The 24,884-nt window shown below is 41.4% G+C and overlaps 1 protein-coding gene across 1 annotated transcript in view; it reads left to right on the plus strand.

Moving 5' to 3' along the window:
* Nucleotides 1-24,884, plus strand: part of ephb2b (eph receptor B2b) — a 131,419-nt gene that overhangs the window by 96,988 nt on the left and 9,547 nt on the right. The window contains exons 5-11 of the mRNA XM_030051582.1: nucleotides 1,402-1,737; nucleotides 16,091-16,215; nucleotides 17,846-18,008; nucleotides 19,481-19,589; nucleotides 20,156-20,223; nucleotides 21,882-22,004; nucleotides 22,163-22,410. Coding sequence (XP_029907442.1) covers nucleotides 1,402-1,737; nucleotides 16,091-16,215; nucleotides 17,846-18,008; nucleotides 19,481-19,589; nucleotides 20,156-20,223; nucleotides 21,882-22,004; nucleotides 22,163-22,410 — 1,172 coding nt within the window. The remainder of the gene's footprint in view (nucleotides 1-1,401; nucleotides 1,738-16,090; nucleotides 16,216-17,845; nucleotides 18,009-19,480; nucleotides 19,590-20,155; nucleotides 20,224-21,881; nucleotides 22,005-22,162; nucleotides 22,411-24,884) is intronic.

The raw sequence follows: 24,884 nt of genomic DNA on the forward strand, positions 1-24,884 counted from the left end.
ACTGTCGCTGTCTCGGCTCTGTAGTAACTCCATACAATGGTCAGTGAGAAAATTGTCAAGAATAGACGTAAAGAAAACACTTGACAAATTGGACGCCAGCATGGAAAATGAGTGTGTGCAAATGAACATCCCTAGGGAAGAAGTGTTACTGGCTTGGAACGTTCCTGGCTCACATGTCAAAGAGACTACAGGATGCTGCTGGTCTTGTGGATTTTCTCACTACTGTAGGGGCTTATTGAAGTGGGGCTGGCAGTAGCACCGGTAAATATGCCCTCCATACTGTCAAGGACGCACGAAACATGACTCCCATCACAAAATTAGAACAATGCCACGGTGCAGAGCTTTTACACTAAGTAGAGTGTGCTGGGAGTTGTCATGGCTCATAGAAGGACTCTCTTTTATGTACTTTTCTTGCATCCTTTGACAAACGCCGCAGTTTCACATAGGGTAACTTCAAAGACTATGCAGTATATATCTGTATTGAGATGTACCTATGTCTTGTGGGACTAGACAGCGGTCAGTTCACTGCGGTGCTTCTGAATGTTTTAGTATGCAAGGAAAACTGCTGCCACTCTTTGTGTCAAACAACGATCATTTGATCAAGGACCCTGCCTCCCAAAAAATCTCTATATTCCAATATGAAAAGGGTGAAAGCTTCATGGAACACTGAGCTAGGTATTAGCCTTTATAGATCAGAATCAACATGGAGATGAATAAACACACTCAAAGAAATGCTTTTAGTAGACCTTAATCTATTTTTATTCTATAGTGGAGGGTGGAAAAGAACAAAGCATTTTGCCATGCAGGTTTCATCAGGTTCATACAGGTCAGACAGGTTCTTATTGGTTCCCTTAAAATATTGTTTTTCTTTAAGCAAATGAGCAAATATGCCAGTGGGATGAGTTAAAGTCACTTGTTTCCAATGCTAATCGGCATTTTTCTTGAATCAGGCATCGTTTTCTTCATTCTAGTGGGCTGATCTACCTTATTCTGTCTCGCTGCAACAAACCTGTTCCCAGAAGTATTTTAGGTGAAACTGCATTGGAAAGATATAGAATTATCTTATTGCACTGGCGGATTTTTTTTATGTTTTTGTTTTAAGAAAAACAAGACTTTAACACTGTGTATGAGACCTTTTCAGATGGATAAACACACACCACAGAAAAAGGGAACATTGGTCATAAATATATACATAAATATGTTAATATCAGTTGTTGCTAATTGCCTCCCAAAATATCACCAGTGCCTTAAATGCCATCTTTTAGTGTATGATCATACAGTAAAACCATTAATGTAAATATTATACACCACTCTCAAATATGCATTTAGAGAAAAGAGCTCAATTCTGTCTTCTCCTTTCATAAGCTCAGATGTTAACTGGCCCTTCTGTGTGTTTTCCAGCGGTTCCGTCAGCTCCGCAGAATGTTATTTCCAGCGTGAACGAAACCTCCTTGATGCTGGAGTGGACGCCTCCGCGGGACTCGGGGGGCCGTGAGGATGTCGTCTTCAACATCATCTGCAAAAGCTGTGGCGGGGGCCGAGGAGGCTGCACCCGCTGTGGGGACAATGTGCAGTTTGTGCCCCGTCAGCTGGGCCTAACTGAATCCCGGGTCTACATTAGCGACCTGTTAGCCCATACGCAGTACACCTTTGAGGTGCAGGCTGTTAACGGGGTGTCAGATCAGAGCCCCTACTCCCCTCAGTATGCCTCGGTCAACATCACCACTAACCAGGCCGGTAAGTGGGCCCATCTGTCTTTTCCTACACTTTACATTCTCTACATGGTTGCTCTCTCCCTCTCTCTCTCCTCCTCTTTAATCATCTCTCTTGCTCTTTGTCTGCCCCTTGTCTCTCTCTGTTTTTTCTATCTATTTCTGTGCTTCCCCTTTTCTCTCCTGCCCTGTACAGTACCTCTTCATCACTCTCATTCTTGTACAAGCACATAATGCGTGGTACACACACCTCAGTGTCTCTCCTCTCTCGCATGGTGATGTATGCAGATGAGGGGCTCTAAAATCGGAAGGAGAGCACCGCTGATGATGTGACAGACAGGATGTGATGGCCTGCTGGTCTTCACAATCTGACCTCATCACCATTTTTTTCAGACAGCGGAGCCGGAGAACAGGGCACCCCCTTCCCCGTTGTCTTTTCTCTATCCACTGCGCAGTGATTACTGCCCAAACATATCAGGCTTTATTCCTCATCCACCCATTCGGTTCTAGTATTACATTTAAGCTTGTAAAGCCCTGGGAAAAAGATCCAAAATTCAGTGTGTTATACATATATACATATCCTGTGTAGGAGCTACCTTGTAAACTAAAACTCTTATTCAAAGATTAGCAAGAGACCAGCATCTTTCCAGTATGTTTGAGGTCTAATGAAAAACAGGTTCGTCTGGTGATTGGGGTAACTTTTTAATCTTTTGGATCTTCCAGAAATATATCCCAAAATCTCCCTCAATCTCTCCCCCTCAACTATTGGAACTGTACATGTTTTCCACTATGTGATTGTGGTTGAAGTTGACCGCGCCTCTAATTATTTCACTGAGGCAGCAGCATTGATTTGCTCTTTAATTGTCTCTATGAAACGCATCATTTGGCGTGCCAAGCTTTGCCCCCCCTCCCCCCCCCCCCGCCCCCCCCAAACACTGATGAGCGGGAGGGGATGCAGGCCGGGCTTTATCTTTGCACTGGCTTTGTGTCCCATTGGCAGCACACATAAGTGCCTGTCATCTCCCATCATCCATCCCCCTAGAGTGAGGGCAGTCTTCTATGACTGGCCTCCCAAAGCACTGTGTTTTTTGTGTCTTTTATTGGATTTCACATATTTAGTTTTATTCAGCTATACACTCTCCCACTCTGATTACTTCCTACTGAAATTCCCTCGTCCAGATGGCCACAAATAAGCGGTCAAGTAGGAAGGGATATGCAAGTTGGACGACCGCATTTAAAAGGAGGAAATTGTGAATTTTAGTAGAACACTGCAATGTTTATGAAGATCTGTTTGCGTAAAAGCTCCTGTAGTAGTCATTTACAATGCTTAAACTCTCTAAGTCACACTGAAATGGGGGCTTTTATTCAAACGCCGACCCCTTTTATTGTCTGTTTTGATTTGAGTCACTGGTGTGGTGGGTTAATGAGGGCCTGTGAGTGCAGTAAAGCGTTGTAATGAGGCCCCTGCCCCACTCTTTCTCACTGGGCCACAATAAGTCTGCCACCCCAACCCTTGCCTTCTCTGCCTCCCCTGCCGTGGGGTCCTGGCGGAAATTGGGGGGCTCTGCGCCCTCTCCACTGAAGTGCCCGTCACTTTGGATTAGGCGGCGAGAGCTCTCGTCAGAGGGAGCTGTGAAAAGGACTGAACTCTCGCTCGTTCCCATTCCAGCCTCTCACCTTCCCCCTCTCACCCAGCAAAACCAGGCTCACTCCTGGGATGTAGGCGCACAATTCTGCAATGCTAGGCTCCAGGGCCGGGGTCACAAGGACCAGGAGCCCATAATTGTGTCTGGTTTGCGAGGCTTGGAGGTTACATAAACATCATGTCACCCTCAATTACCCCAGGCGGTTCTGTGCCTCCCTCTTGCATTGGGAATGAGAGATGGGGAAATGGAGAAAAATGAGAAAAAAGAAAAACAAAAGCAAAAAAGAGTGTATTTTGAAATCGTGTGTACATATGTGTGTGTTAATCAGTCACTTAGGAAGCTAGCAAGCAGCTGGGGGCTGGAATGCTCAGTGAAAGCAACAAATAAATAAGTAAATTGGAAGTGACTGGCGTGAAAGTGTCTCTCGTTTCTCATGTGGATGGCTGCCGTCCTAAGCCGGGACTTGTTGGTATGATGGGTGGGGGGTTGAGGATGAGAATGGTGTGAGATCTGAGAGGAACTTCTCACTCTCCATACCCAATCAAGCACCCACCACACTCTATTACACAACACAAGGCTTATCCTCCCACTCTGTAGGTGGCTGGCGACAGTTCCTCTGTGATAAAAGATGTGATTGCTGTGAAAAGTGCAGCACTTGATTACGTACTGTAATGTCACACAAAGGAGAAGCAGAGCTGAATGGAGTTCAAGCCTGATTTATAAGGATGTGACTAATTCCCCAAAACTCTTATTGTGTGGAATATGTCGCGCCCTTGAAATGTGCCTCCAAACGTTTTGTGATAATGAGTCACAAGTAAGCCATCTACTTTGGCTTCACTCTCTATAAAATATGCTGCTTCTTTTTGCGTGACATTAAATAAGAAGAGGGAGAGAGAGAGAGATAAAGAGTGTCCCAAATGTGATGTTTTTGTCTGAGGATGAAAACCATAGGGTGTCTGTGTGAGAGGTGTTAGAATGATTTAACCGGGTTTGACAGGCGAAAGAGTGCTGACAAGACCAGCGTCACATAACCAGCGTCAACCAGCCAACTGACGAAGGAGCCTGCAGTGGTATGGCAGCACCACAGGAAATACAAATGTAATATAATCCTGCTACACTCCAAAAATATCCATCTTAACTTGTCATGTAATATCCTAGTAATGCCTTAAATCTCAAACAAATAAAATAGGGGTGTGACAGTTTAAAATTATATTGAACACATTTTTTTTTTATAGAATATTCAACATTACTTTTGATTAATAACGGTAGACTTAATCACTGATTTTTCTATTAGCTGCATCCAAAGGCATTCTGTTGCTATGTTTAATAACACAGAACACTGGCAAAACCCCCATTCAATTTTTTGTGTTGAAATAGAGGGCTTTTGTAATTTCATAGAAAGAACTTGAATTCTAAGTCAGTTCACTTTTTCCTTCCTTTTCAAGCCAAATGGTGATACAAATGGTATAAAATCCAAAATACAAACAGAGCCGTGAAAAACGTAAATCATTCCACCTCTAAGGAAAAAAATATCTATCTAATGGGTAACATAATTTCACTTTGATTTTGAAAGAAAATCCATGTCTTGAATATCTTTAATAGAGTGACATTGTATTGATACCAATGGGATAATCCACAATGTTTTCACTTCTCTCAAGAAAAGTCTTGAAATCCATGCATCAGAAATAAGCGAAAGCATGTCCACCCTCAGGCTCCTCTGACTCCATTTTTTGTTGTAGACTAAATGACTTGTTAATTTGGATTATTTTTGTATTGTAACTGTAAAAATTGTCAGGGTGACCTAGTGAGTAGTAGAGGTCAGCCCCCCCCCTGTCGAGGTGTGCAGGAGGAAGACATTGAATCTCTTGTAAATCTTTCTAGTTGATTCTGCCCTTTGACTCCTTAGCTGTAACATGCACACACGTTACAGCAAAGGTGCATGCTAAAGGTGCCTGCCTCAGTTTTATTGCCTTTTGATTAATATATTGTGTAGAACACGGGGCAACCTCAACCAGGCTTACTGAGCAAAAACAATGTCTTATTGTGGCTACATGCTCCAGGCTCTCTCTTAAGGGAACAGAATGTGTGCACACCAGCAGATATGAAAGGTCAAAGGGACAATAGATGAAGACACAAAGCAAGCCTTTATCTTTTCTTCTCGTATTTTCACTTCCCTGGCCATTAATCAGTCATTGCATTTACCCATTTTTTTGAGGGGGCAGTCTTTTCTCCTTGACATTTGTCCCCCACAATCAAAGGTAGGGTAAGGGACTATGGATTGGCCTTCATCAAATTTGACCCCTGCTGGGTCAAATTTGATGAACCTTTTAGGAATGATGCGTCATTACCTTGATATGCAGTATCTACAAAATGAAACTGATTGACTCAGCACAGCAGGCCAAAAAGTCTCCAAGCTCCAATACATATGAATGAATGAATGAATGAATGAATGAATGACCTGCATTAATTTCTCTGCCTGCGTCCCTTTACCTTACCAGGTCTACATTCATCATTGCGTGAGGTTCAATTTATTGCTGAAAACCCCGTTCCCACAATCAAGTTTAATCAGTTTTCTGACAGCTGAGTGGCAGGCTGTGATTTTGCTTTGATAGACGCTGCACAACTACACGCTGCCACTTTTTCTTCTTTTAAACACTGACTGAGACATATAGATGGACAGACAAGACATAAACACACACACAGTATGTATGTGCCCACATACACACATGTCAGTGTTTGATTTCAGGTCAGCACTTCCCGGCCTGCATTTCAGCCGTCAATAAGAAAACAATTTAAATGGCATGGTTCCGATTAAAGTCGCCTTTAGTGGAAATTGCAGTCATCACAATGTCATTCATGTGTACTGTGATAGACAGTAGAAGGTTTTATAGCTTACAATGAAAAACTGCGACTGTCTTACAAAATAATTGATGTACACCTATATGGATTGCTTTAAATTATGGACACACACACACACACACACACACATGCACACACACACTGTGGTTAACTAAGAGTGTGACTGCCAGGCATTTGTTGGCATTGTGCTGTAGCGCTGCAGTATCAACAAATTCAGTGCAAGTACTGAGATCATCTCCTACGTGAATGCAAACTATTAGTATTCTGCTGGAGAATTCAACATTGCACAGCAGATAAACCACCATATACCCTATGCCGTATTGCATTCTATAGTTTGAGCTATATTACATTCCAGAGGACATATTTGTTTAGGCATTTCATTAACTCAAGGTGAGTCTGGGATTCTGCTGCTAATGTTATCGAGAAACAGAAAGACTGAATTGGTTTCTTATCAGGTGAACCGGCTGATTGTGGAAGTGAACCATATTACTCAGAGGGGGGTGCAGTAATCCGGTGCACCGCTTTCATATGGTCGGGGGAAGATTTATGACTTAATTATTGTCCAAATTGCCCAGACCTACTGTAACCAGGCCACCAGGGACTTTGCTGCTCCAGTGGTGTGAAAAGCACTGGTGCAGAGCCAGGTGGAACTGCCAGAATGTGTCAATATGCCAGCCAGCCAAATGCGGCTACAACATTGTTGACTTTATTCCAAAAAAAAGAAACAAAGCAAAACAAAATAAAATTAATAAAAAAAAAAATTAAAAAAAAAACACACACAGACTTAACAGGTACGGATTCTGTATGTACAGTTCTGCAGCACACTCATGGTGATGACATTTAGACCTAATTTATAAGCAGTTTATTTGGATGTGATCTCAGCTGTCTGGCTCCGGAGTTGATCATTTCCTTTCATTCTGTGGAGTATAAAATAATGTTATGCTATTTGACTTGGTAGTTGGCATTAGCAGCTGAACCATATATCTCTGTTTAACAGCAGTCCATGTCAACTTATAGACCAAGTGCCCTCAGGTAAGGGTTCCCACTGAGTGACAACAATTACATACCATGAGGTTTATAGGAGATTAAAACTGTAGCTAAGATTTTAAGATTTATGGTTAAAAACTTCTTCAACCCTGCCGGTCCCATCAGTGGGTTTGTCATAACAAATGCATGCTACGTGGCTGAGCTTTGTTCAAACCCACAAAACTTTATTTTAAATTCCAGTGGAAATCCCAAGGTTTCCAAAGATACCAAATATGTCCTGTTGAATTACAGAGAAATATGTATAAAATGATGTACAAAACATCTAGATATTTTCTATTTGATGTAATGTCACAGCTATAAAATGTCTTCGGTTTGAATATTTCACTATATATTGAATATCACACTTATATTGAATATTTCAATATAAGTGTGATATAGCAGTGAAGGCTTCCATCAACAGATATACATTGTGACATTCTCATACAAGATAGAAAAAATATTACAATTTGAAGTTACCTAAGGCAAAATCAAAAAGAGTTAGTGTCAAATCTTACAAATCAAAGTTTGACTTTTTTCTTTCTCTTTAATTAGCTATATAGCTATGTACAGTATGTTCCACTAAGACTTCATTTGTACAACAAAACAAGACTTTGGCTATGCCAAAGTGTGTGTCTTACCTCCAGTTTCCATGGCTGAATTTGGTGGTGTGTTGAAAAGACAGCAGTGTTAAATAATAATGATGTTTCATTCAGGTGGGTAGATTATTAGGAATATTTGTAATATCCATGCTGTTGATGAGAGAGACAGAGAGAGATGTAGGCTTAAAGATAAAGAGACAAATCTAGAGACAAAGTAAGAGAGTGTGAGAAAGAGAGACAGGGACCACCGGCGTACATGGCTTACACTGTGACAGTGACAGAAGGTGTTGAGAAGGACACATATGGTGGGTGCCAGTGTAGGTCAGCCAGGCAGACAGACAGGAGGCCTCTGCATGCACCTGGAGCTCAGCACTGACAGTGTGGCAGGGCCCTGTGAGAAGGCTCCTTTGCTAGTCAGCCAACCAGCCACACATATAGCACATTCACACGACTGTTGATACCAAAACAACCTGTTAAACAAAGATGGATTCAGAGACATAGCAGGGAGAATGAGATGTGCTCAGCAGTGAAGTATGCAGACTGCAGAGTTGACAAGAACGTTGATGAGATGACTTGAAATGACCTATGCATACGATGTGAATTTAATTAGAACTTCTGGGAAGGGAATTAATGCATGGATTGTCCAGATTAGTTAACTAATTGATGATCTTGTTCATAAATCATTCATTAGCCATTCGTTTCTTCCGGGTGCAGTATAGAGATGTATTCCTTCAGGATATAATCTTCAGGTTCCAGCCTGTGCCAGAGAAAACAGGAATAAAGTATGCACATTGCATGCATTCAAATCTAGGCTAAAAGATCACAACATTTTGGCCCAGTGAGCTGTAAAAGGGAGCATTATGTGATTGTAGAATTAATTATTTTTGAGCACAGTGCCTTTGATTTATGCTGAAAAGCGTAAATAAATTGCCCTGTTTTAATGTAGCCATTAATTTGCTTTTATTATAGCCCAAAGCATGTTGAAAGTGATGGTAAGTAAAGCGTAATGCAGGTCATGACCTAATCAACATTGTACTCTTGAATTGATCAATATCCACAGGAACTATTAAAAATTGACAAATTTGGAAATGGTTTAATTGTCTCATTGGCCAGCCTTTGACCTGAAAATTGATGAAATATATAAAATAGATCAAATAATTCTTATGTGTGACACAGGAATTTGCCTATGCAAGTAATGATGTTTTTTAAAGGGTACATTATTTTTTCATACTTTATGTTATACCATCATGTGCAATATATTTTTTTTTTCTATTCAGCTGAAAATGAGAACAGGAAGGATCAACCCATCTTCCACTTTTTCCACTTTCTAACTCTGACCTTTTAGAAATCCTCTCTTGTGAAACTAACAGAAGGATTCTCTCTGTGCATTATCTTTATGGCACATCTTTCGTTTTCATTGTTCTTGTGATTTGATTACATTTGAAGATGGTTTTCCCTCTACTCTCACAGTCATTTAACTGGATGGAGCGTTTTTATGTTCCTCAACAGACAAGGATTCAAATGTTGGCTCTGAGCAAATTTGCAAATGAGGGATGCGGATCTGTGATAAACACAATTACACTCCTCTGTCTTTCTCTCCTCTTTCTCCCTGGCTCACTCTCTTTTTGCATTGTCTGTTGTCTTTGCCAAACACACACTCTGAAGTTGGCTTGGAAATTCCAGTGGCGTTGTATGAATTAAGTACTCTTTTTAAGATTGCTGCAAAACAGAGTTATTACTGTGTCAGTGACCGTCTTGCCACTGTCTCAAGTTGCTGGTCTGCTCCTACACAGATGTCACTAATGCCTCTCCTCTTTTTTAAGTAGTGTTGCTGATTTCACTCACATAGACCTAGCGGGTCATGTGATTTGTATTGCCCATCATCTTCTTAAAGGTTTTATGTGTAAATTGGGGTCAGGAACTTTTTAAGCAGAGATGATCTTTTATAATCTCTGCAGTTGTGTGCCATTCATTGCAGCAAGTTCATGCTGTGTAGATAATAACAATCAAAAATGTTAAGCCAAAGGTCATTGCTGTGCACTGAAACATAACAGATGTGCTATATGCAACATGTCATATCTATGTTCTTAAAATGTCCCACTAGAGCAGCTCAGTGGCCAACGTAGGAGACTGAGGACTGGCTACCTCCCAAAGATAAATGTCTGTAACAATGAGTGTAAATCAGAGCAATGCTGAAAATACGTGTGTGTGCAGCAAATTTTCCCTGCGTAAATATTGGTCAAATAATGGGTATGTAGCACAAGTACACTTCTCCAGAAGTCCCCATTTTGGAGAGGCTCTTTCCAGCTGGTGCCACGGGATTCCAGTTGTATAGCGTTGCATTTAAATAGCTTTAAACTGCAAGGGAAAAAAAACTCAGTGAGACAAAGATTGCACATCAGTATTGTAGTTGTCGCTGTTTTCTTCCTCTGGATTTGTATTTAAACCCTCTATTCTTTACAGTCATTTGATGGCATTTGTGAACTGTGCTGCACATGAAGTCATGCAAGTTCTTATACAGTACATTTTTAGAAAAAAAATAGATTTAATATCAAGTTGGCTGAATTGACTGAATCATGTCATCTTTCTCATATATAATTGGATTCACCTCTGCTGTGTTCATGGCAGCATTCTAATGTTTTTTTGAATTCACATTTCACAAGTGAGCTATTCAGCTGATATGACAAAAACATTCACTAGGATACCATAATTCAAATTGGAGAAAAAGAAGACAACTACTACTACAATATTGACATGCAGTCTTTGGCTTGTGGAGTTTTTCTAATCACAGTTTGAAAGTTGTTTCCAGAGCGGCATGAGTAAGAAAACTAACACCACTGTGGCGGATTGCTAAAACTGTTCAGTATGATGAGCCCAATTTTTTTAAAAGGTCTTGTTCAAAGCAGTCAACTGTTTTATTGTCTCATGCAACAGCCAAACCCTTTCTCGTGGCATTGAGAATGCTGTTCAGACTGTCTCAAATGTATTAAGTTGGCTGAATGATTTGTGTTTTTTAGACCTGATTTGGCAGTAAATTGGAAAGCCAGAGGTGGAGGCAGATGCTCCTGTTGCTTCACCAAACCAGATACAAAACCATTTGTCACCCTGGTCAGGCTAGCATCACTTTAAAACACTGAAGAATCATTATGGTTTTATAGAGCGTCTTATAGTTTCAAGTAGTCAAATACTGTTGGTTCTATAAAGCACCATTTATCCCACTTTCAGGGTTCTTCAAGAACCCTGAAGAACCACCTTTTGACAGAATGAAGGTTAGCCTAGTAGCTGTAAAAAGAATTTACCCTTAGTTCCTCTCCAGCATTGTCTCCACACCTCCTTCTCTTGGTTGCATCTCTTCTGTGCGTGGAATTGCTGGGTGGGCTTAAATTTAAACCTTAACCTCTGCAAGCATCTGAAAACTCTTCAAGCCCCTAGAGTGCCTATTTTAGAATTAGCGTATGGTGTGTATATGAGTGCATTAAGGCCTCCAGTCTTCTCCGGCGCAGATGGTTTAAAGCTTGATGAACCGAAATCTCGCTTTTGTAGCTTTACTGCATTGGAAAATCTTTGGAGACATAAAAACCCACAATCCATTTCAGCTGGGGAAACAGGGCGGGCTGCCAGCATGCTAAAAGTACATGCAAATATGGACCTCTCCCTTTAAGACAGCTCGATGCGTCGCTCGTAAACGGACAGCAGTCAAAGAGAGGGGAGCAGTGGCAACCTATTTGGGAGGCTGCATGGTAAAGGACCAGCTGGTCTAGGCCTTTGGGAGAGATTGCTCTGCAGGGAAACTGATTTTTTACAATGAAAAGGAAAAGGGATTTACAAGCCCTGACCTGTTCTCACTACCTCCCCCATCTTTCCCAAATCATATAGCATAGCTCTCTGCACCAGAACGTCAAATGAAATCAGAGCCACATGGTCATAGAGCTCAAAGCATATTGAGAAGTATGAAAGAAAGGTCCTATAACTTAAGTCTCTTTTGCAGAGACAAAATAAATGTGTAGGTAAACATATGAGATTCACAGTGTTTGATTCGGAGACCAAACAAAATCTTTTGCATCACAATGTGGCATTGTCTCGGTCAATAAAAGAAGTTAATTGCTGGAAAACCATCAAACCCATCACAGTGATTGCTATCATTTTCCCACCCCTGACTCTTCCAAATATGGTTCAGTATGGTTACTATGGGTGTCTCTGGGGCCCTGTGCTCCAGAGGGCTCCTGCAGTCCAACAGGGGTGTTATGGGCAGCATGGGGGCCCACAGCTGAGCCTCACCATGATGCCAACCATCAAAGACCAGAATGGTTTCAGTCCACCAGCCTTACTTAATGAAGATGCCCATCATGTTCAGAGGGGTGCTCTGTAAGAGAGGCAAATCAATAGGCTGGCCTGAATGGAGTCCAGCATTCGTGGAGAGGGAGGGAAGAAAGAGAGAAAGAGAGGGAGAGGAAAAACACACTAAATGGTTGTAGAAGAATATAAGCGAGCAATAACAAGCACATATAATTTCTTTACAGACCAAGGAAAGAGAATGTGAATGGGATGGATGAGAGCTTTACTTCTGTTAGTAGAAGCACGCCCCATTAATTCAACTGGATTTAAATGAGTGGAACTAGGCCTGTAAACTCCATCTTTGATTGATTAGGGAAGTTACTAGGTGTTCAAACATAACAGTAAAACTTCCAGTTAAGATGTTGCACAAAACAGGGCCTTTTATATTCGCCTCTTGGGCTGAGGCCAGAGCTTCATGCTAGAATAGACTCCAAAGCACCGTCCTTCATATCAGATCCCATGCCTAGTAATAATGTGGGGTCTGAAACTTAATTCAGTGACAACAGCTGGGGCCTCACGTCCTCTCACATTAAGAAACGTGATATATAACCTTGAAACTTTCATATGGACCCCCCCAGGCCCCTGCATATCCACTGTATAATTTGATTGCCTCTCTAATCATCACTGAGGTATCTGCCGGCTTGGATATATTTGAGATAAAAAGGAATGTAAACACTATCTGTTTCTGATGGGCTTGTTGTGAAACTCATACTCCTACACTGATCATTACAATGTGTCGGAGTACAAGCCTTGCCAAGGTAAGTAAAACCTTGTATTCTGTGTAAATGGTCATTGTCACTGATGCATTTCAAGCTATCATTTGAACCTTAGGAATGTTCTGTGACTGAAATATTTATCAGCTGCGATTATCACTAGCTCCATTCATGGCAGCGGCTCTTCTGTCCGCTTTCTCCTCTTTGGAGCCATATGGGAAACTCATATAATACTCCTGATAGACAAGAATTCATCAAAGCAGTTTATCTATGCAATTCAGCCCAATAATCTAGTTATATGGACTAACAACCTCAACCTAACAGCCTTTGTCATTAATTATACAACATGAATAGAGCATTCATAGAAGAAATTCCAATTGAATAAATAAGGCTTTCAGTGAAAATGGAGCTCATGCAAAGTTGGACGAAATTGAATTGACTTGGTGTACTGTTCGGTGAGCTGGCCTATGGTATAAAGTCCATTTGTGATGACTAAGAAACAAACTTCCTTACATATTTGTTTCTAAATTCTAATTGACTTTAATAGTTTGCAATCCACATGATTTGAAAATGACTATTGTAGCAACAAAGAAAATGGTTTGAAACAACTCACAAATATTATTTAGTTACATAACTTGTTGACACATGTTGACACAATGAAAACCAACTATTTACCCAACTGCTTAAATTATAGATCAAATTGAAGAAAACAAACAAAAAAAAACCCCTTATAGGTATACTTGGGGAATTGGAGTACATAAATTAGATGCAGGAAAATGGCTTGCATGTGTGGATCAGTGTTGTAGGCCATACTGCACAACAATGAAATGTTGACTTGGCGCACCACTACATTCCATCGTAAATTGGTGGAACGCCAATTTAGGAGAAATGTGTGTACTGAATTGACTTAAAATACCCAACACAGATGGATTAGTATTTTCTCTATAAGCTGAAATGTTCTGATAGCAAAACTGTTTTTATTCAGTATTTACCTCATAATAACAGTCATGTCCTCTTTTTATTTCATCTCAGTCTGTTTTGTGTTATACTCTCCCTTATCGGTTCCTTGAGCTTAGACGTGGCGACTGCCATCCTGCCGTCTGGGACTTGTCCTTTAGTCGAAGGAAACCAGTGTTCTCCTTCAACAGCTTTTCATGTTGGCATCTGTCCATCCCCTGTACATGAATACATGAGCTGCCTTTGTTTCTCTGGCCCTGTATTAGGTTACTAGGCATGGCTGTGCCGTGCGTTTAATGGAAATGCTATGCAGAAAAAGGCCATGTGGCAGTCTTGAATATATGTACATCCGTAATGGGATACTCGTGAGTTCCCCTTAGAGTAACTGTTTGCCTTATTAGGCTGTCGTCTTGTGACTGCAAACAAACTTTGAGTACAGTGAGATGGAGGAGATTCTTGAGACTGGCGTCCTGACTGGGTAATGTATACAGTACTGTAACCCCTGCTTGCAGAGAAGAGCATGATGTATGCTCACTGCAGAATCACAAGCCATCATGGCATAAGTGCTTTACCGAGATGAAACCCAGAGCATCTATTTGTTATCTTCTGGCACATTTATACATCAGGGCAACAGCATAGGAGGAAATTGTCTCCTGACCATCACTGTTTATATGGGACCTCATGATTTGTTGCCTCAGATGGATGCTTCCGTTTGGGTCAGGGGGCATGCAAGGCACCACTGACAAGCTGGCAAGAATGAGTAGAGTATTAAAGGGACTCTCGATCACTGGCTCTGAGCCACCAGGGTCCCTTATACACTGCATTTCCTCTTCTACTCCACACAGTAGAACACCACTATCTGAAACCCAGTTGCAAGCATTTATTTAGCTGCACTGAAAGAATATACAAGTAAGCTGCTCAGAAGAAATCACACACATGCAGCCTCAGATAATAGCAGGCGTGGCTTTCTCAGTTTTCCAGTCAGTGGATTTTCCATGGAGAACGCGTGCCGGCAAGGAGGTTTCCGTCTTTATTGCAGGGACTCTGGGGAGCCACTGTGCTGCTGTCTGAGGGCTGTGTGTGTAGTATGGGGCTATAGTGGATGAGCCTGGGGCTTGAGGTCCATAAATCTTGCCCCCCCCGACGACACACACACAGACCCCTACAGGCCTCACCAGGCCCCCCAGACAGAGCTTTTTATCTTCAGCTTGTCTTAACTTCACACTGACCCTCAGCACCCTGAACTAATCTTAATGGTTGCTGGAGGACATGAAGTGGGCACACACCCCCCTGACCTTTTAGCGGCACTAAAAAGAAAGTTTCAGTTTTTCAGTCTTTGGGTTGTCCTACACTACCAGACCACCCATGTTGCACTGCAACATGCAAGTCATAACAAATCATTTAATCTATTATTGAGCCTTAAAATTGTATTTCCCTCAAACTGAGTGAGAAAATCTGCCAAGTAAAATGATTTCATTTGTTCCCAATACAACTTGTTCAAAGAATTTTTTAATGTCTTATGACATCATCTTGACCACACTCTTTCAGATATCATCATTTTTTTGTATGTTGTTTGCAGTAGGCTCATAAACACATATGTATCAAATACAGAAAAAGTCATAAATGTCAGGACTGTCCATCATGACCATGGGTCTTGTTTTTACACTCATGTCATTTACTGGCTTCTGTTATACTGGCATCCACAATGAAATAGGCATGAATAAAAACCACAGACATAAAACTGAAACAGGGAGGGCATAAAACTGCAGAAGAAAAACAATTATGTGTAGTATATTTGTGGTTCTTGTGATTTGTGCCATTTTGTTTTGTTTTGTTCTTTTCTCTTCGTGAAGCCTACAAAATTAACTTGCTCCACTTAATTTGGCCTGCATCCCTAAGGGAACGATGCTTGCAGGTGATTTTGATTGTGATCTCATGCCAACAGTGTGATGAGGAAAGATGCATGGATGAAAAGCCCAGTTTGACACTGGAAAGTCCCATGAGAGTGCTTATGTGTTTTACCAAGTGTTGTGACTTGCTAACTTACAATGCATGTCTGGTCAGGAGACCCTCTCAAAGGAAAGTACACTATATGATGTAGATTTTATGGCATAGCATATTGCACCTTTGCAGAACCCAGAGTTTCATGCCAAGATGAAAGATGCTGTAATAATCTCTGAGTGTGACTGCAACATTGCTAGTAATTAATTTGCCTAACTCTTCATGTCTTTGTGAATCCACAGCTCCATCCACAGTGTCCATAATGCACCAGGTCAGTCGTACTGTGGACACCATCACCCTCTCCTGGTCCCAGCCTGACCAGCCCAATGGAGTCATCCTGGACTATGAGCTGCAGTACTATGAAAAGGTATCACTGACTAAGGAACACTTTCTTTCTCCCAGCCCTGGCCCTCCCTGATTTACATAAAGATAAGTTCCACTGCCTCTTCTTGCTGTCCAACTAAATAAGGTATGCACTAATGGCAAAAAACTGCGACTCTTTGTTTCGCACCACATTTAAATTCAGAATGTCTCCTCGCAGTAGTTCGCATAGCAGCACGTCCTAGGAGGCATGTATACACAGCTTCTGTATGGTGCTTAGAACTTCTGCTCATTCTCTTTCAATTATAATCACGGTCAGTCACGGGGAAAAGAAACCGCGCTCAGCCCTGCAGTTGGGCCACTGGGGATTGATGCGCAGAGATTTGTGGTTGAAACAATGGAGCGCTGACTGCTGTAAAAATAGTATGCAAGGGGCAAGCTCCTCCGAATCAGCATACTTTCTCACAAGAACATTTGCAGTCACAAACAGGCATTGATTTCACAGCACACATAAATGTGTACAGCCATTCACAAACACACAGACAGACAGGCACAATCTCTCTCTGTACACACACAGCATTTGTCGAGCTTTTCCTCCGCATGCTGCGCCGTTCCACTTTTGAGTATAATTCCTTTCTCAGACGCTGCTGGAGAGAGCTGTCAAAACAATTGTCCCGGCCCCTGCTGCGGCTCAGAAGTGCGCACTGAGCAGTGGGTTGAAGGGAGCAGCTAAAAGAGTCTCAGTCTCCTCTCTCAGACCTGTCAGCTATCTGGAGAAGAGGAGTATGGCTGTGAAATGTAGCTCTGATCGTCGGAAGACACAGCTCTGAAACACTGCCTGACCTGAAACTGCCACCAAATCTAGCCTCTTAACTCCAGTCGCCGGGTGTCTGCCTCTTTCACTGCCGCACCTTTATCAAACAGATGCTTCATTCTTGCTTTTTGTGTAGGCTTGTTTTTCCACATTCCTTTCATCGTGGTTGCTGTGGAGTTTGCATGCTAATATCCTTGTGAAATAATTCTTTTAGTAGGGCTGGGCGTCATTAGAGTTTTTTCTAGATTTTTTCTGCTCCTAATATTTCAATATTTCAGCGCAAGATTTAAACTGTACAGGTTGTTAAACAGTTGATTTTTTTTCTTGAATGATAAAAACCCCCTACAACTTCCTTTTCATATTCCTCCAGTTAGTATCAGACTGTACTCAGTCAACAGTTTATTCCGTCAACAATAATTTACTGTTCTATTGTTTTACTATGTTGTTTTAAAACATTGTTTTTTGTCAATACAATGTGTTGTTGCCAATTTAATGTTGTTGTTTTTTTTACTGAAAAATAAAGTAAATAAAGTTAATGATGTTGTTGATGATGATGATGATGATGATAATATAATAAAACCCTAGTGAAAAATTTGCCATCTCATTGTAAGAATAAAAAAAAATATTTTTTTCTACAGCTACATTTGATACCTTTTGTGGCCAATCAATAGCAGCGCTGAAGTCCAGTAACATACGGTGTTATTTTCCACTCTGTATCTAGACCTTAGTAAATATAGGCCTTACAAAATATGTATTTTAGTCACAAAGTACTTTGGAATTCCTACCATTTACCATTGGACTGTAATTACTAATGTGCACATATTTAAGATGATGTTTTTTTTTTTTTTTCTTCTTCTCCCAGGACCAATCAGAATACAACTCTACCACCATCAGGAGCCAGACAAACACAGTGGTCATCCGTGGCCTCAAGCCAGGAAGCATCTATGTGTTCCAGGTCCGAGCCCGCACCGTGGCTGGGTTTGGACGCTACAGTGGCAAGCTGTACTTTCAGACCATGACTGAGGGTGAGAATTCAGCCAATGTTCACCAAAGCACGCAGAGCTGTTATCACCTCTCATGCATGGCCCATCGGCACACCATGTACCACTGCATGGACACAGACAGCTGCAGGAATGAGAAGAATCGTGTTGTGAAGTAAACAATTCAAGTACTCCAAAACCAGACATTGCATGGGACAAGCCAGTTGCTTCATTGAAGTCATATTCTTATGTTTCATCATGGCTTGTTATTCCAGTATTAGACAGCATGCCTCATATTACACTTTGATGAATATTCCATAATTTATTATTATTATTATTATTATTATTATTATTATTATTATTATATTATTTATACAACACAGAATACCCTCTTTCTTATTTACACAAATAATGATCAACATTCAAACAGGTATTTGCAGGTTGCTGTTACTCACAATGAGCTCATGAGTGAGGGATCCGGTTGAAGTTGTCTGATCTTTGTAGTAAGACACAACAGGGAGGAGAAGGAACGTTGAGTAAACAGCAGCCATGTAGGCTAATGTTAGAGCTTAGGTCTGGGTTTTCCCCTCTGAACATCTCATTTCCTTCTGCCTGCAGTGCCCAGGGCCATCATTAGCCTGATCTCCCCTACAGACATAGTTGATGCTGCCAAACACGCAGATCCCAGTACTAAAGATACATTGAATTGACTTGATCTTTTCAAATTTGGTTAAATTTAGTGTAGGGACTATGTGAGCTTTGCAGAACTTACTTAGCTAATCATACCCCAGAATCCATGTCTGCCAGCTTTAATAAGCATTACAAATGTTAAAGGACATCTGCAACTTCAAAATAAATGTAAAATTGTGTACAGGTGTCATATACTGTTATACCTATCTTTCAGAGCTTCTACAATCAATTGCAGTGTGAAAAATGTATTTAATCCAACAAATTAACAAGTCAGCAAAGACATTACTGGGGTACCAGTAGCCTCAGTACAGTTATATCATATAATAGTTGCACACTGGCCTAAACTGTAGTGTATTGCTGTATGTTGTATGCTGTCCCCTATCCAGGCTAGGACATAACTCTAATGAGCTCAACCTTGTCATCTGGCTCATATGGTTGGGTTGAGACTTAGTTGTAGTGCTAAAGAGAAGGATTTGGGTCTGCCGCTCTATGCCCATTCAGTAGCTGGATTCCCTGTGCTTGGCTGTCTGACCGAGCTGGGTCTCACCCAAACATGCTCTCTCTTCACTCCACACGCTTGGTGCCAGATGATCACCCATATCCCTGGCATCTGAGCACACTCAGCGGGTTTTGGAGAATGGTGCACACAGCCAATCAACATGCCAAGATGCTCATTGGTCCTCCCAGCCGTATGTCTGTCTGTCACCCATTGCTCCCTCCATATGCAATGGCTCAGATGCCTGCCCATATGTTTCAGCCTGTGACTGTGTATATGTGTGTGTGTATGTGTGTACTTGGGCTTATGCATGTGTTTTCCCTTATACCAGAGGAGTACAACACCAGCATTCAGGAGAAGCTACCACTCATAATCGGCTCTGCAGCTGCTGGCCTGGTCTTCCTCATCGCTGTGGTTGTCATCATCATTGTCTGTAACCGGTGAGTCAGTCCTGTCCCAGTCTCTTTAGGCTGCCGGGGAACCACTCACCAATAAAACATCTGCACAAGCCGACATGAGCAGACACTTAACTCTGTTTAGTTATTGTGTTTTTCTTGAGGAGGGGAGTTGCCTAACGTCCTGTGGCTTGTCAAGAGTACGATGTATTAGATAAAAGCCATCCAGGTACAAAGTTATTAGTTTTTAGTATTTTACAGTCTTCTGGCAGTGGAGATAACCTATATATTTACATGGCCACATCAAGAGTTGGGGAAGTGGTCCTGCTTGATTGATATCAGTGGTGCTAATTCTGCCAGGATAAGGGAATTCCAACCTGTGCCACCCATACTAATGCTGCTGTTTTGCTCCAGTACGCCATTTTGATTTAATCAAAAATAGATGAGTTGGGTTTGGATGCAAGTGTGTTCTCTGATAGCACTTTTCCACCTATTAGCTCTCTGTTGCTTTTGGGCTGAATGTCTTAAAGTAGCTTGGGGATGTTTGATATATGTCTCTACTCCTCCCTGTTCTCCTGGACCAGAGCTAGAGTTCTTTGTCTTTCCTCCAGGAGGCGTGGCTTTGACAGGGCCGATTCGGAGTACACAGACAAGCTGCAGCACTACACCAGTGGCCACAGTGAGTAAACTAGCCGTTCTCGCTCCCTGTTTACAGCACTAGTCCCTCTCCTCCACCAGTACCGCACACACCTGTCTCCATGACTACCATCTCACACAGTCATCTCCATGGCTATCGTTCAACCCTCCGCTGCCTCACACACCTGTCTCCATGGCTACCACCTTGCATGCTTGTGTCCTTGGCTATAGCACAGCAATGCTTCACTCCCCCCATTAGTATTTCTGTCTGTTGTTTGACTCTGCTCACTTAGAGTCTGGATTTACCCCGTCATAACCAGTGTTCAAGTGTGCGTTCTGTGCATCATCACATTTCATAGTCAACTAAATCCATTGTTGTGGAAATAGGTCAGTCCTTGCTTGCGTTAAAGCCATTAGCATGCTAATGCCACGAGTCATTTGCTATTGTTAACAAATTCAAAAGCTTGGTGAATGAATGGTATTTCTCAGTGATTCTTTTTCTCCCCATGCTGTACAGTTGCGACCTGTTAAATTTACAGTAATGCAGGAATAAATCTGGAAGATGGAGTTGTGAATCATATTTACCCGGTTCCTTCTAAGATATTACAGCTTATCCTTTATTCTCCCACCTGCATTGAAAAGCATGGATCCATTTCCATATCAGGTTTATGGCCCCCTAATTATTTGTTCATTTCACTGTTTAATTGCTGCCCTTTTTACCCTTCTTTACGCTTTTAATTCCACCCTGTGAACGTGTCAGCTTTTTCATTCTGTGTACAGCAAAAGCTGTACAAGGAACTCTTTTTTGACAGTTTGTGATTCAGTGAACAGTGTGCCAGTAAGAGGCTATGGTATTTCACAGCTATTAATACAAACGGAAGCCAATGTGTCCTGTGTGCACTCTCTCCTCACACCAGTCACAGTTTGGGTGTCTGCCCCTGTTTTTTGGTGGTCTTTGCCATTGATGGCGGGTGGTCTTCTGGATGGCACTTCAGGGTTGGAAGCGATAGTGGGGTTTTGATAATGGGGGGTTTTGCCTGGTAAGATCCTCTCCATCTGTTCATCTCTGCCACACACTTCTTCAGCTTAGTATGCCAGGGTTTAAGGCTACGTGCATGTTCCCTTCACTCTGCAGCAGCCCGAGCATGAGTGCAGTATCCATTCAAATAGCCTCAGGCCAGATGTGGAAGTGAGAGCCGAATAATCGGATTTAAAACCTGGGACACTTAAGTCCCTGAACACTTAAAGGCCACCTTAAGCCAATTTACCTGGCATCAGGGCTTAGGAGAGCCAATTTATTTCTTGGAGCGGGGCTGAGCGATGCTGATATAGTGGCCAGGTTTCTCTCCTGGGTGTTAATGGCACTATGACTCACAGGAGTTGATATATACATTAACCTGCCTTATCACTGCTAAGAGGAGCGGGAGTACCATGTCCTTGGTCATTGACTACTATACAGCAGCCACAAGGCACTAGTCATAACTACTATTTCTAAGTATGGAACCTTCTCTTTCTCTTTTATTTCAGCCCTCATTGGCTGCCAAAATGTCAAAGAAGAAATCAAATACTTGCTCAGGGAATGTGTGAACGCAAAGTGAATTGATTGTTGCTGTGCCTGAATGCGCTGGACTGTCAAACTTTGAGGTGTGTAAATCTGACTGAAAGAATCGAATATTATAGAGTGTGTTTCTTTTTTCCAAGTGACTCCAGGAATGAAGATTTACATTGATCCGTTCACATATGAGGACCCCAATGAAGCTGTGAGGGAATTTGCCAAGGAAATTGATATATCTTGCGTGAAGATTGAGCAGGTCATTGGTGCAGGTAATGGAAAAATCTGAGGGAAATAAAAAATTGATTGAGAACACTGTAAAACAATGTGGTTTTTTATTGATTTCAGAAATTAATTGGATACAGGGAAATGTTTTCCTTTTAGTACATTATAGTGATGCTGTTGCCTCTTCCATGTTTCCTCTTGATAGGAGAGTTTGGGGAAGTTTGCAGTGGCAACCTGAAGCTCCCAGGCAAAAGGGAGATGTTTGTGGCCATAAAAACTCTTAAGTCTGGCTACACAGAGAAGCAAAGGCGGGACTTCCTTAGTGAGGCCAGCATTATGGGCCAGTTTGACCATCCTAACGTCATTCATCTGGAGGGCGTAGTCACCAAGAGCAGTCCTGTCATGATCATCACTGAGTTCATGGAGAATGGATCCTTGGACTCTTTCCTAAGAGTGAGTAAAATTTTGTTATTATGCCAGAGGCATTAAGTTTTTGTGTTATTTGTCCATATGTACATCCCATTCTTGTGAATACGATATTTCAGGAATGCCTTGAAGTAATTTCTTCAAATTTGGCCCAAATGTCCACTTGGACTCAAGGATGAACTGATAAGATTTTGGTAGTCAGAGGTCAAAGGACAGGGGGCCTCCTGTCTCTGTGGTCGTCTACCACAAACTCGTTGGTGTTGCTGATATTGAGCTACAGGTGATCATTGTTGCACCATGTGATGAAGCTCTCCATCAGTTCTCTGTAGTGAAGACAGCATGTTCTCTAAGTGAAGACAGCATGTTTCTAAATGGTATCATATTGAATCAGGTAATATAGTGATAACTTCCATTTTGTTGAAAATACACTTAATACCTTTCATTAAATTCCTTCATACTCCTCACTGCAAGTACACTCCTGATCAAAATTTTAATGACCAGTTGAAAAATTGCAAGAATTTACATTTTGCACTGTTGAATCTTAAGAAGGTTCTAAGTAGAGCTTCAAAATGCAAAGGTCATGACAGTGTGGATACCTGACAGAAAATGACACTGAATCCACATTTTTGCCAAGATTTGGGCTTTTAAAGGCAGTGGTCTTAAACTTTTGATCAGCTGATGAACAGCCTATTTCAGTTTAATGGTTGTTTGCAATAAATTGCTTATTCAATTTTTTTTTTGTCTACTCCCATTTCTTCTTTTTGCATTTTGAATTTTTCAACTGGTCTTAAAATTTTGATCAGGAGTATATTATATGGATCTTGACAGATATAAATATTGTTTGTGTTGCGTCACTGTCTCGCCTAGAGCACCAAACTATAAAATCAAGTCAAGTCACTTTGACAGCTCAAACACGAAGCAGACAGACAGACAAACAAGGTTCATATCCTTGAATGTGCATACACAAACATCTAGGGCATATAAGCAGGAATCAGCAATGCACGCATACATGCATACCCACATGCACTCAACCACACATTCACCCCATAATGCACTTACGCACAGCCACCCTAGTTCAAATGAACATTAGTATTCAGAGCATTATTCATGTGCATTTTCTGTCTCTCCTCTTTAGTTAGCATAGTGTCCATCACCAATTCCTTAGAGGTAACTTTCTCTCTGTGCAATCAGGCTGCACTGTTAACATGCACAGAGTGTCTGTCTAGCAAAATTATTGATTTATCTTCTGTTTCTTCTCTCGTTATACTTTTTTTTTCTCTCTTGATCTTTATGATGGACTACAGAATAGCAGGGCCTGGCCAGCTGGTTACTGAGCCCTGCAGTTCTGTTGCCCTTTGATGTTTGTCATGTTTGTGATTTGCATTCACCCCACAGTAACTCTACTGGTTATTATTCAGTATGTGGATGCATATAGGAGCAGCACGCTTATTTTTCCAGAGTCACTGACAAAAAAATCTGTAGTGCTCACAAGTTCATGGGATTTTGAATTTTCATAATCTAACCAGGGAGAGATATTCTAGAGAACCTACAGTCCCATACTCCCCATCTTCAACCCACATAAATAATTCACATCGTTTGCAATAGTCAAAATGAAATGTCAGATGTTTGAAAATGATACTGGCTTTGAGATGAGAAGAAGTTGCTGTCATATGGCCCCGTGCCATCTGTCATATGATGTCAGTGGAATAAGAACATGTTTCCACTAATATGACTGGCTTTTCAGATGCTTTCATCCACTCTAATTGATCTCTTCACATTTTTGAAGTCATCAGAAAAGAGCTTCTTATTTATGGAAATTGGGAATGTATGATCTCTGCCTAAGTGAAGGCTTATTTTTAGTTAAACTTCACTTTTATGTGATATGTTGGGAATCCTGTGTGACACAGGGTACATGTATATGGAAATGCTCATGAGTGAAGGTAAAATGAAATTTGATGTCAAGCCATTCCTTATGTACGAATGAGCAATATGGGTGGTAGTATTGGTAGTACAACAATTTCATTGCAAGGTCAGTGTTAAGTAATAGCAAATGCTTACAATGTAATTTGTTTTGAATAAAAACAATAATGTATATCATTAAATTACCAGCTTCACTTCTCATATAGAGAAGTGTAATAAGAGTCATAGTGAAGAACTTGAAAATATTGTCTGCCTCTCTAAATAACATCATTTCCACCACTTTGATCCTAACACTGACAGCAAGTTAAAGGTTATTCAAGGTTTTCATAAGCTTTCAAATGTACAGTGCTTGAACAAAACAGCACAAAGATAGAAGCTACAGAAAAATATAAATGCCATGATAACTCCTCGGCAGATCACAGTGCAGATCAAAACCATCCTCTAGGAAGAAGACAGGCAAGCTCCTGTCAGCATGCTGCTCTGCCTGCTGCTTGGGGTTCAGAAACAGGATCTGTATTTGCATTCTGTCTCCGACCTCTGAGACACAAAGCATCAGCTCTTTCTTGAATTTGATCTGGTGG

The sequence above is a fragment of the Myripristis murdjan genome, chromosome 5 (genome assembly GCF_902150065.1).
Source record: "Myripristis murdjan chromosome 5, fMyrMur1.1, whole genome shotgun sequence".
NCBI classification, from domain to species: Eukaryota; Metazoa; Chordata; class Actinopteri; order Holocentriformes; family Holocentridae; genus Myripristis; species Myripristis murdjan.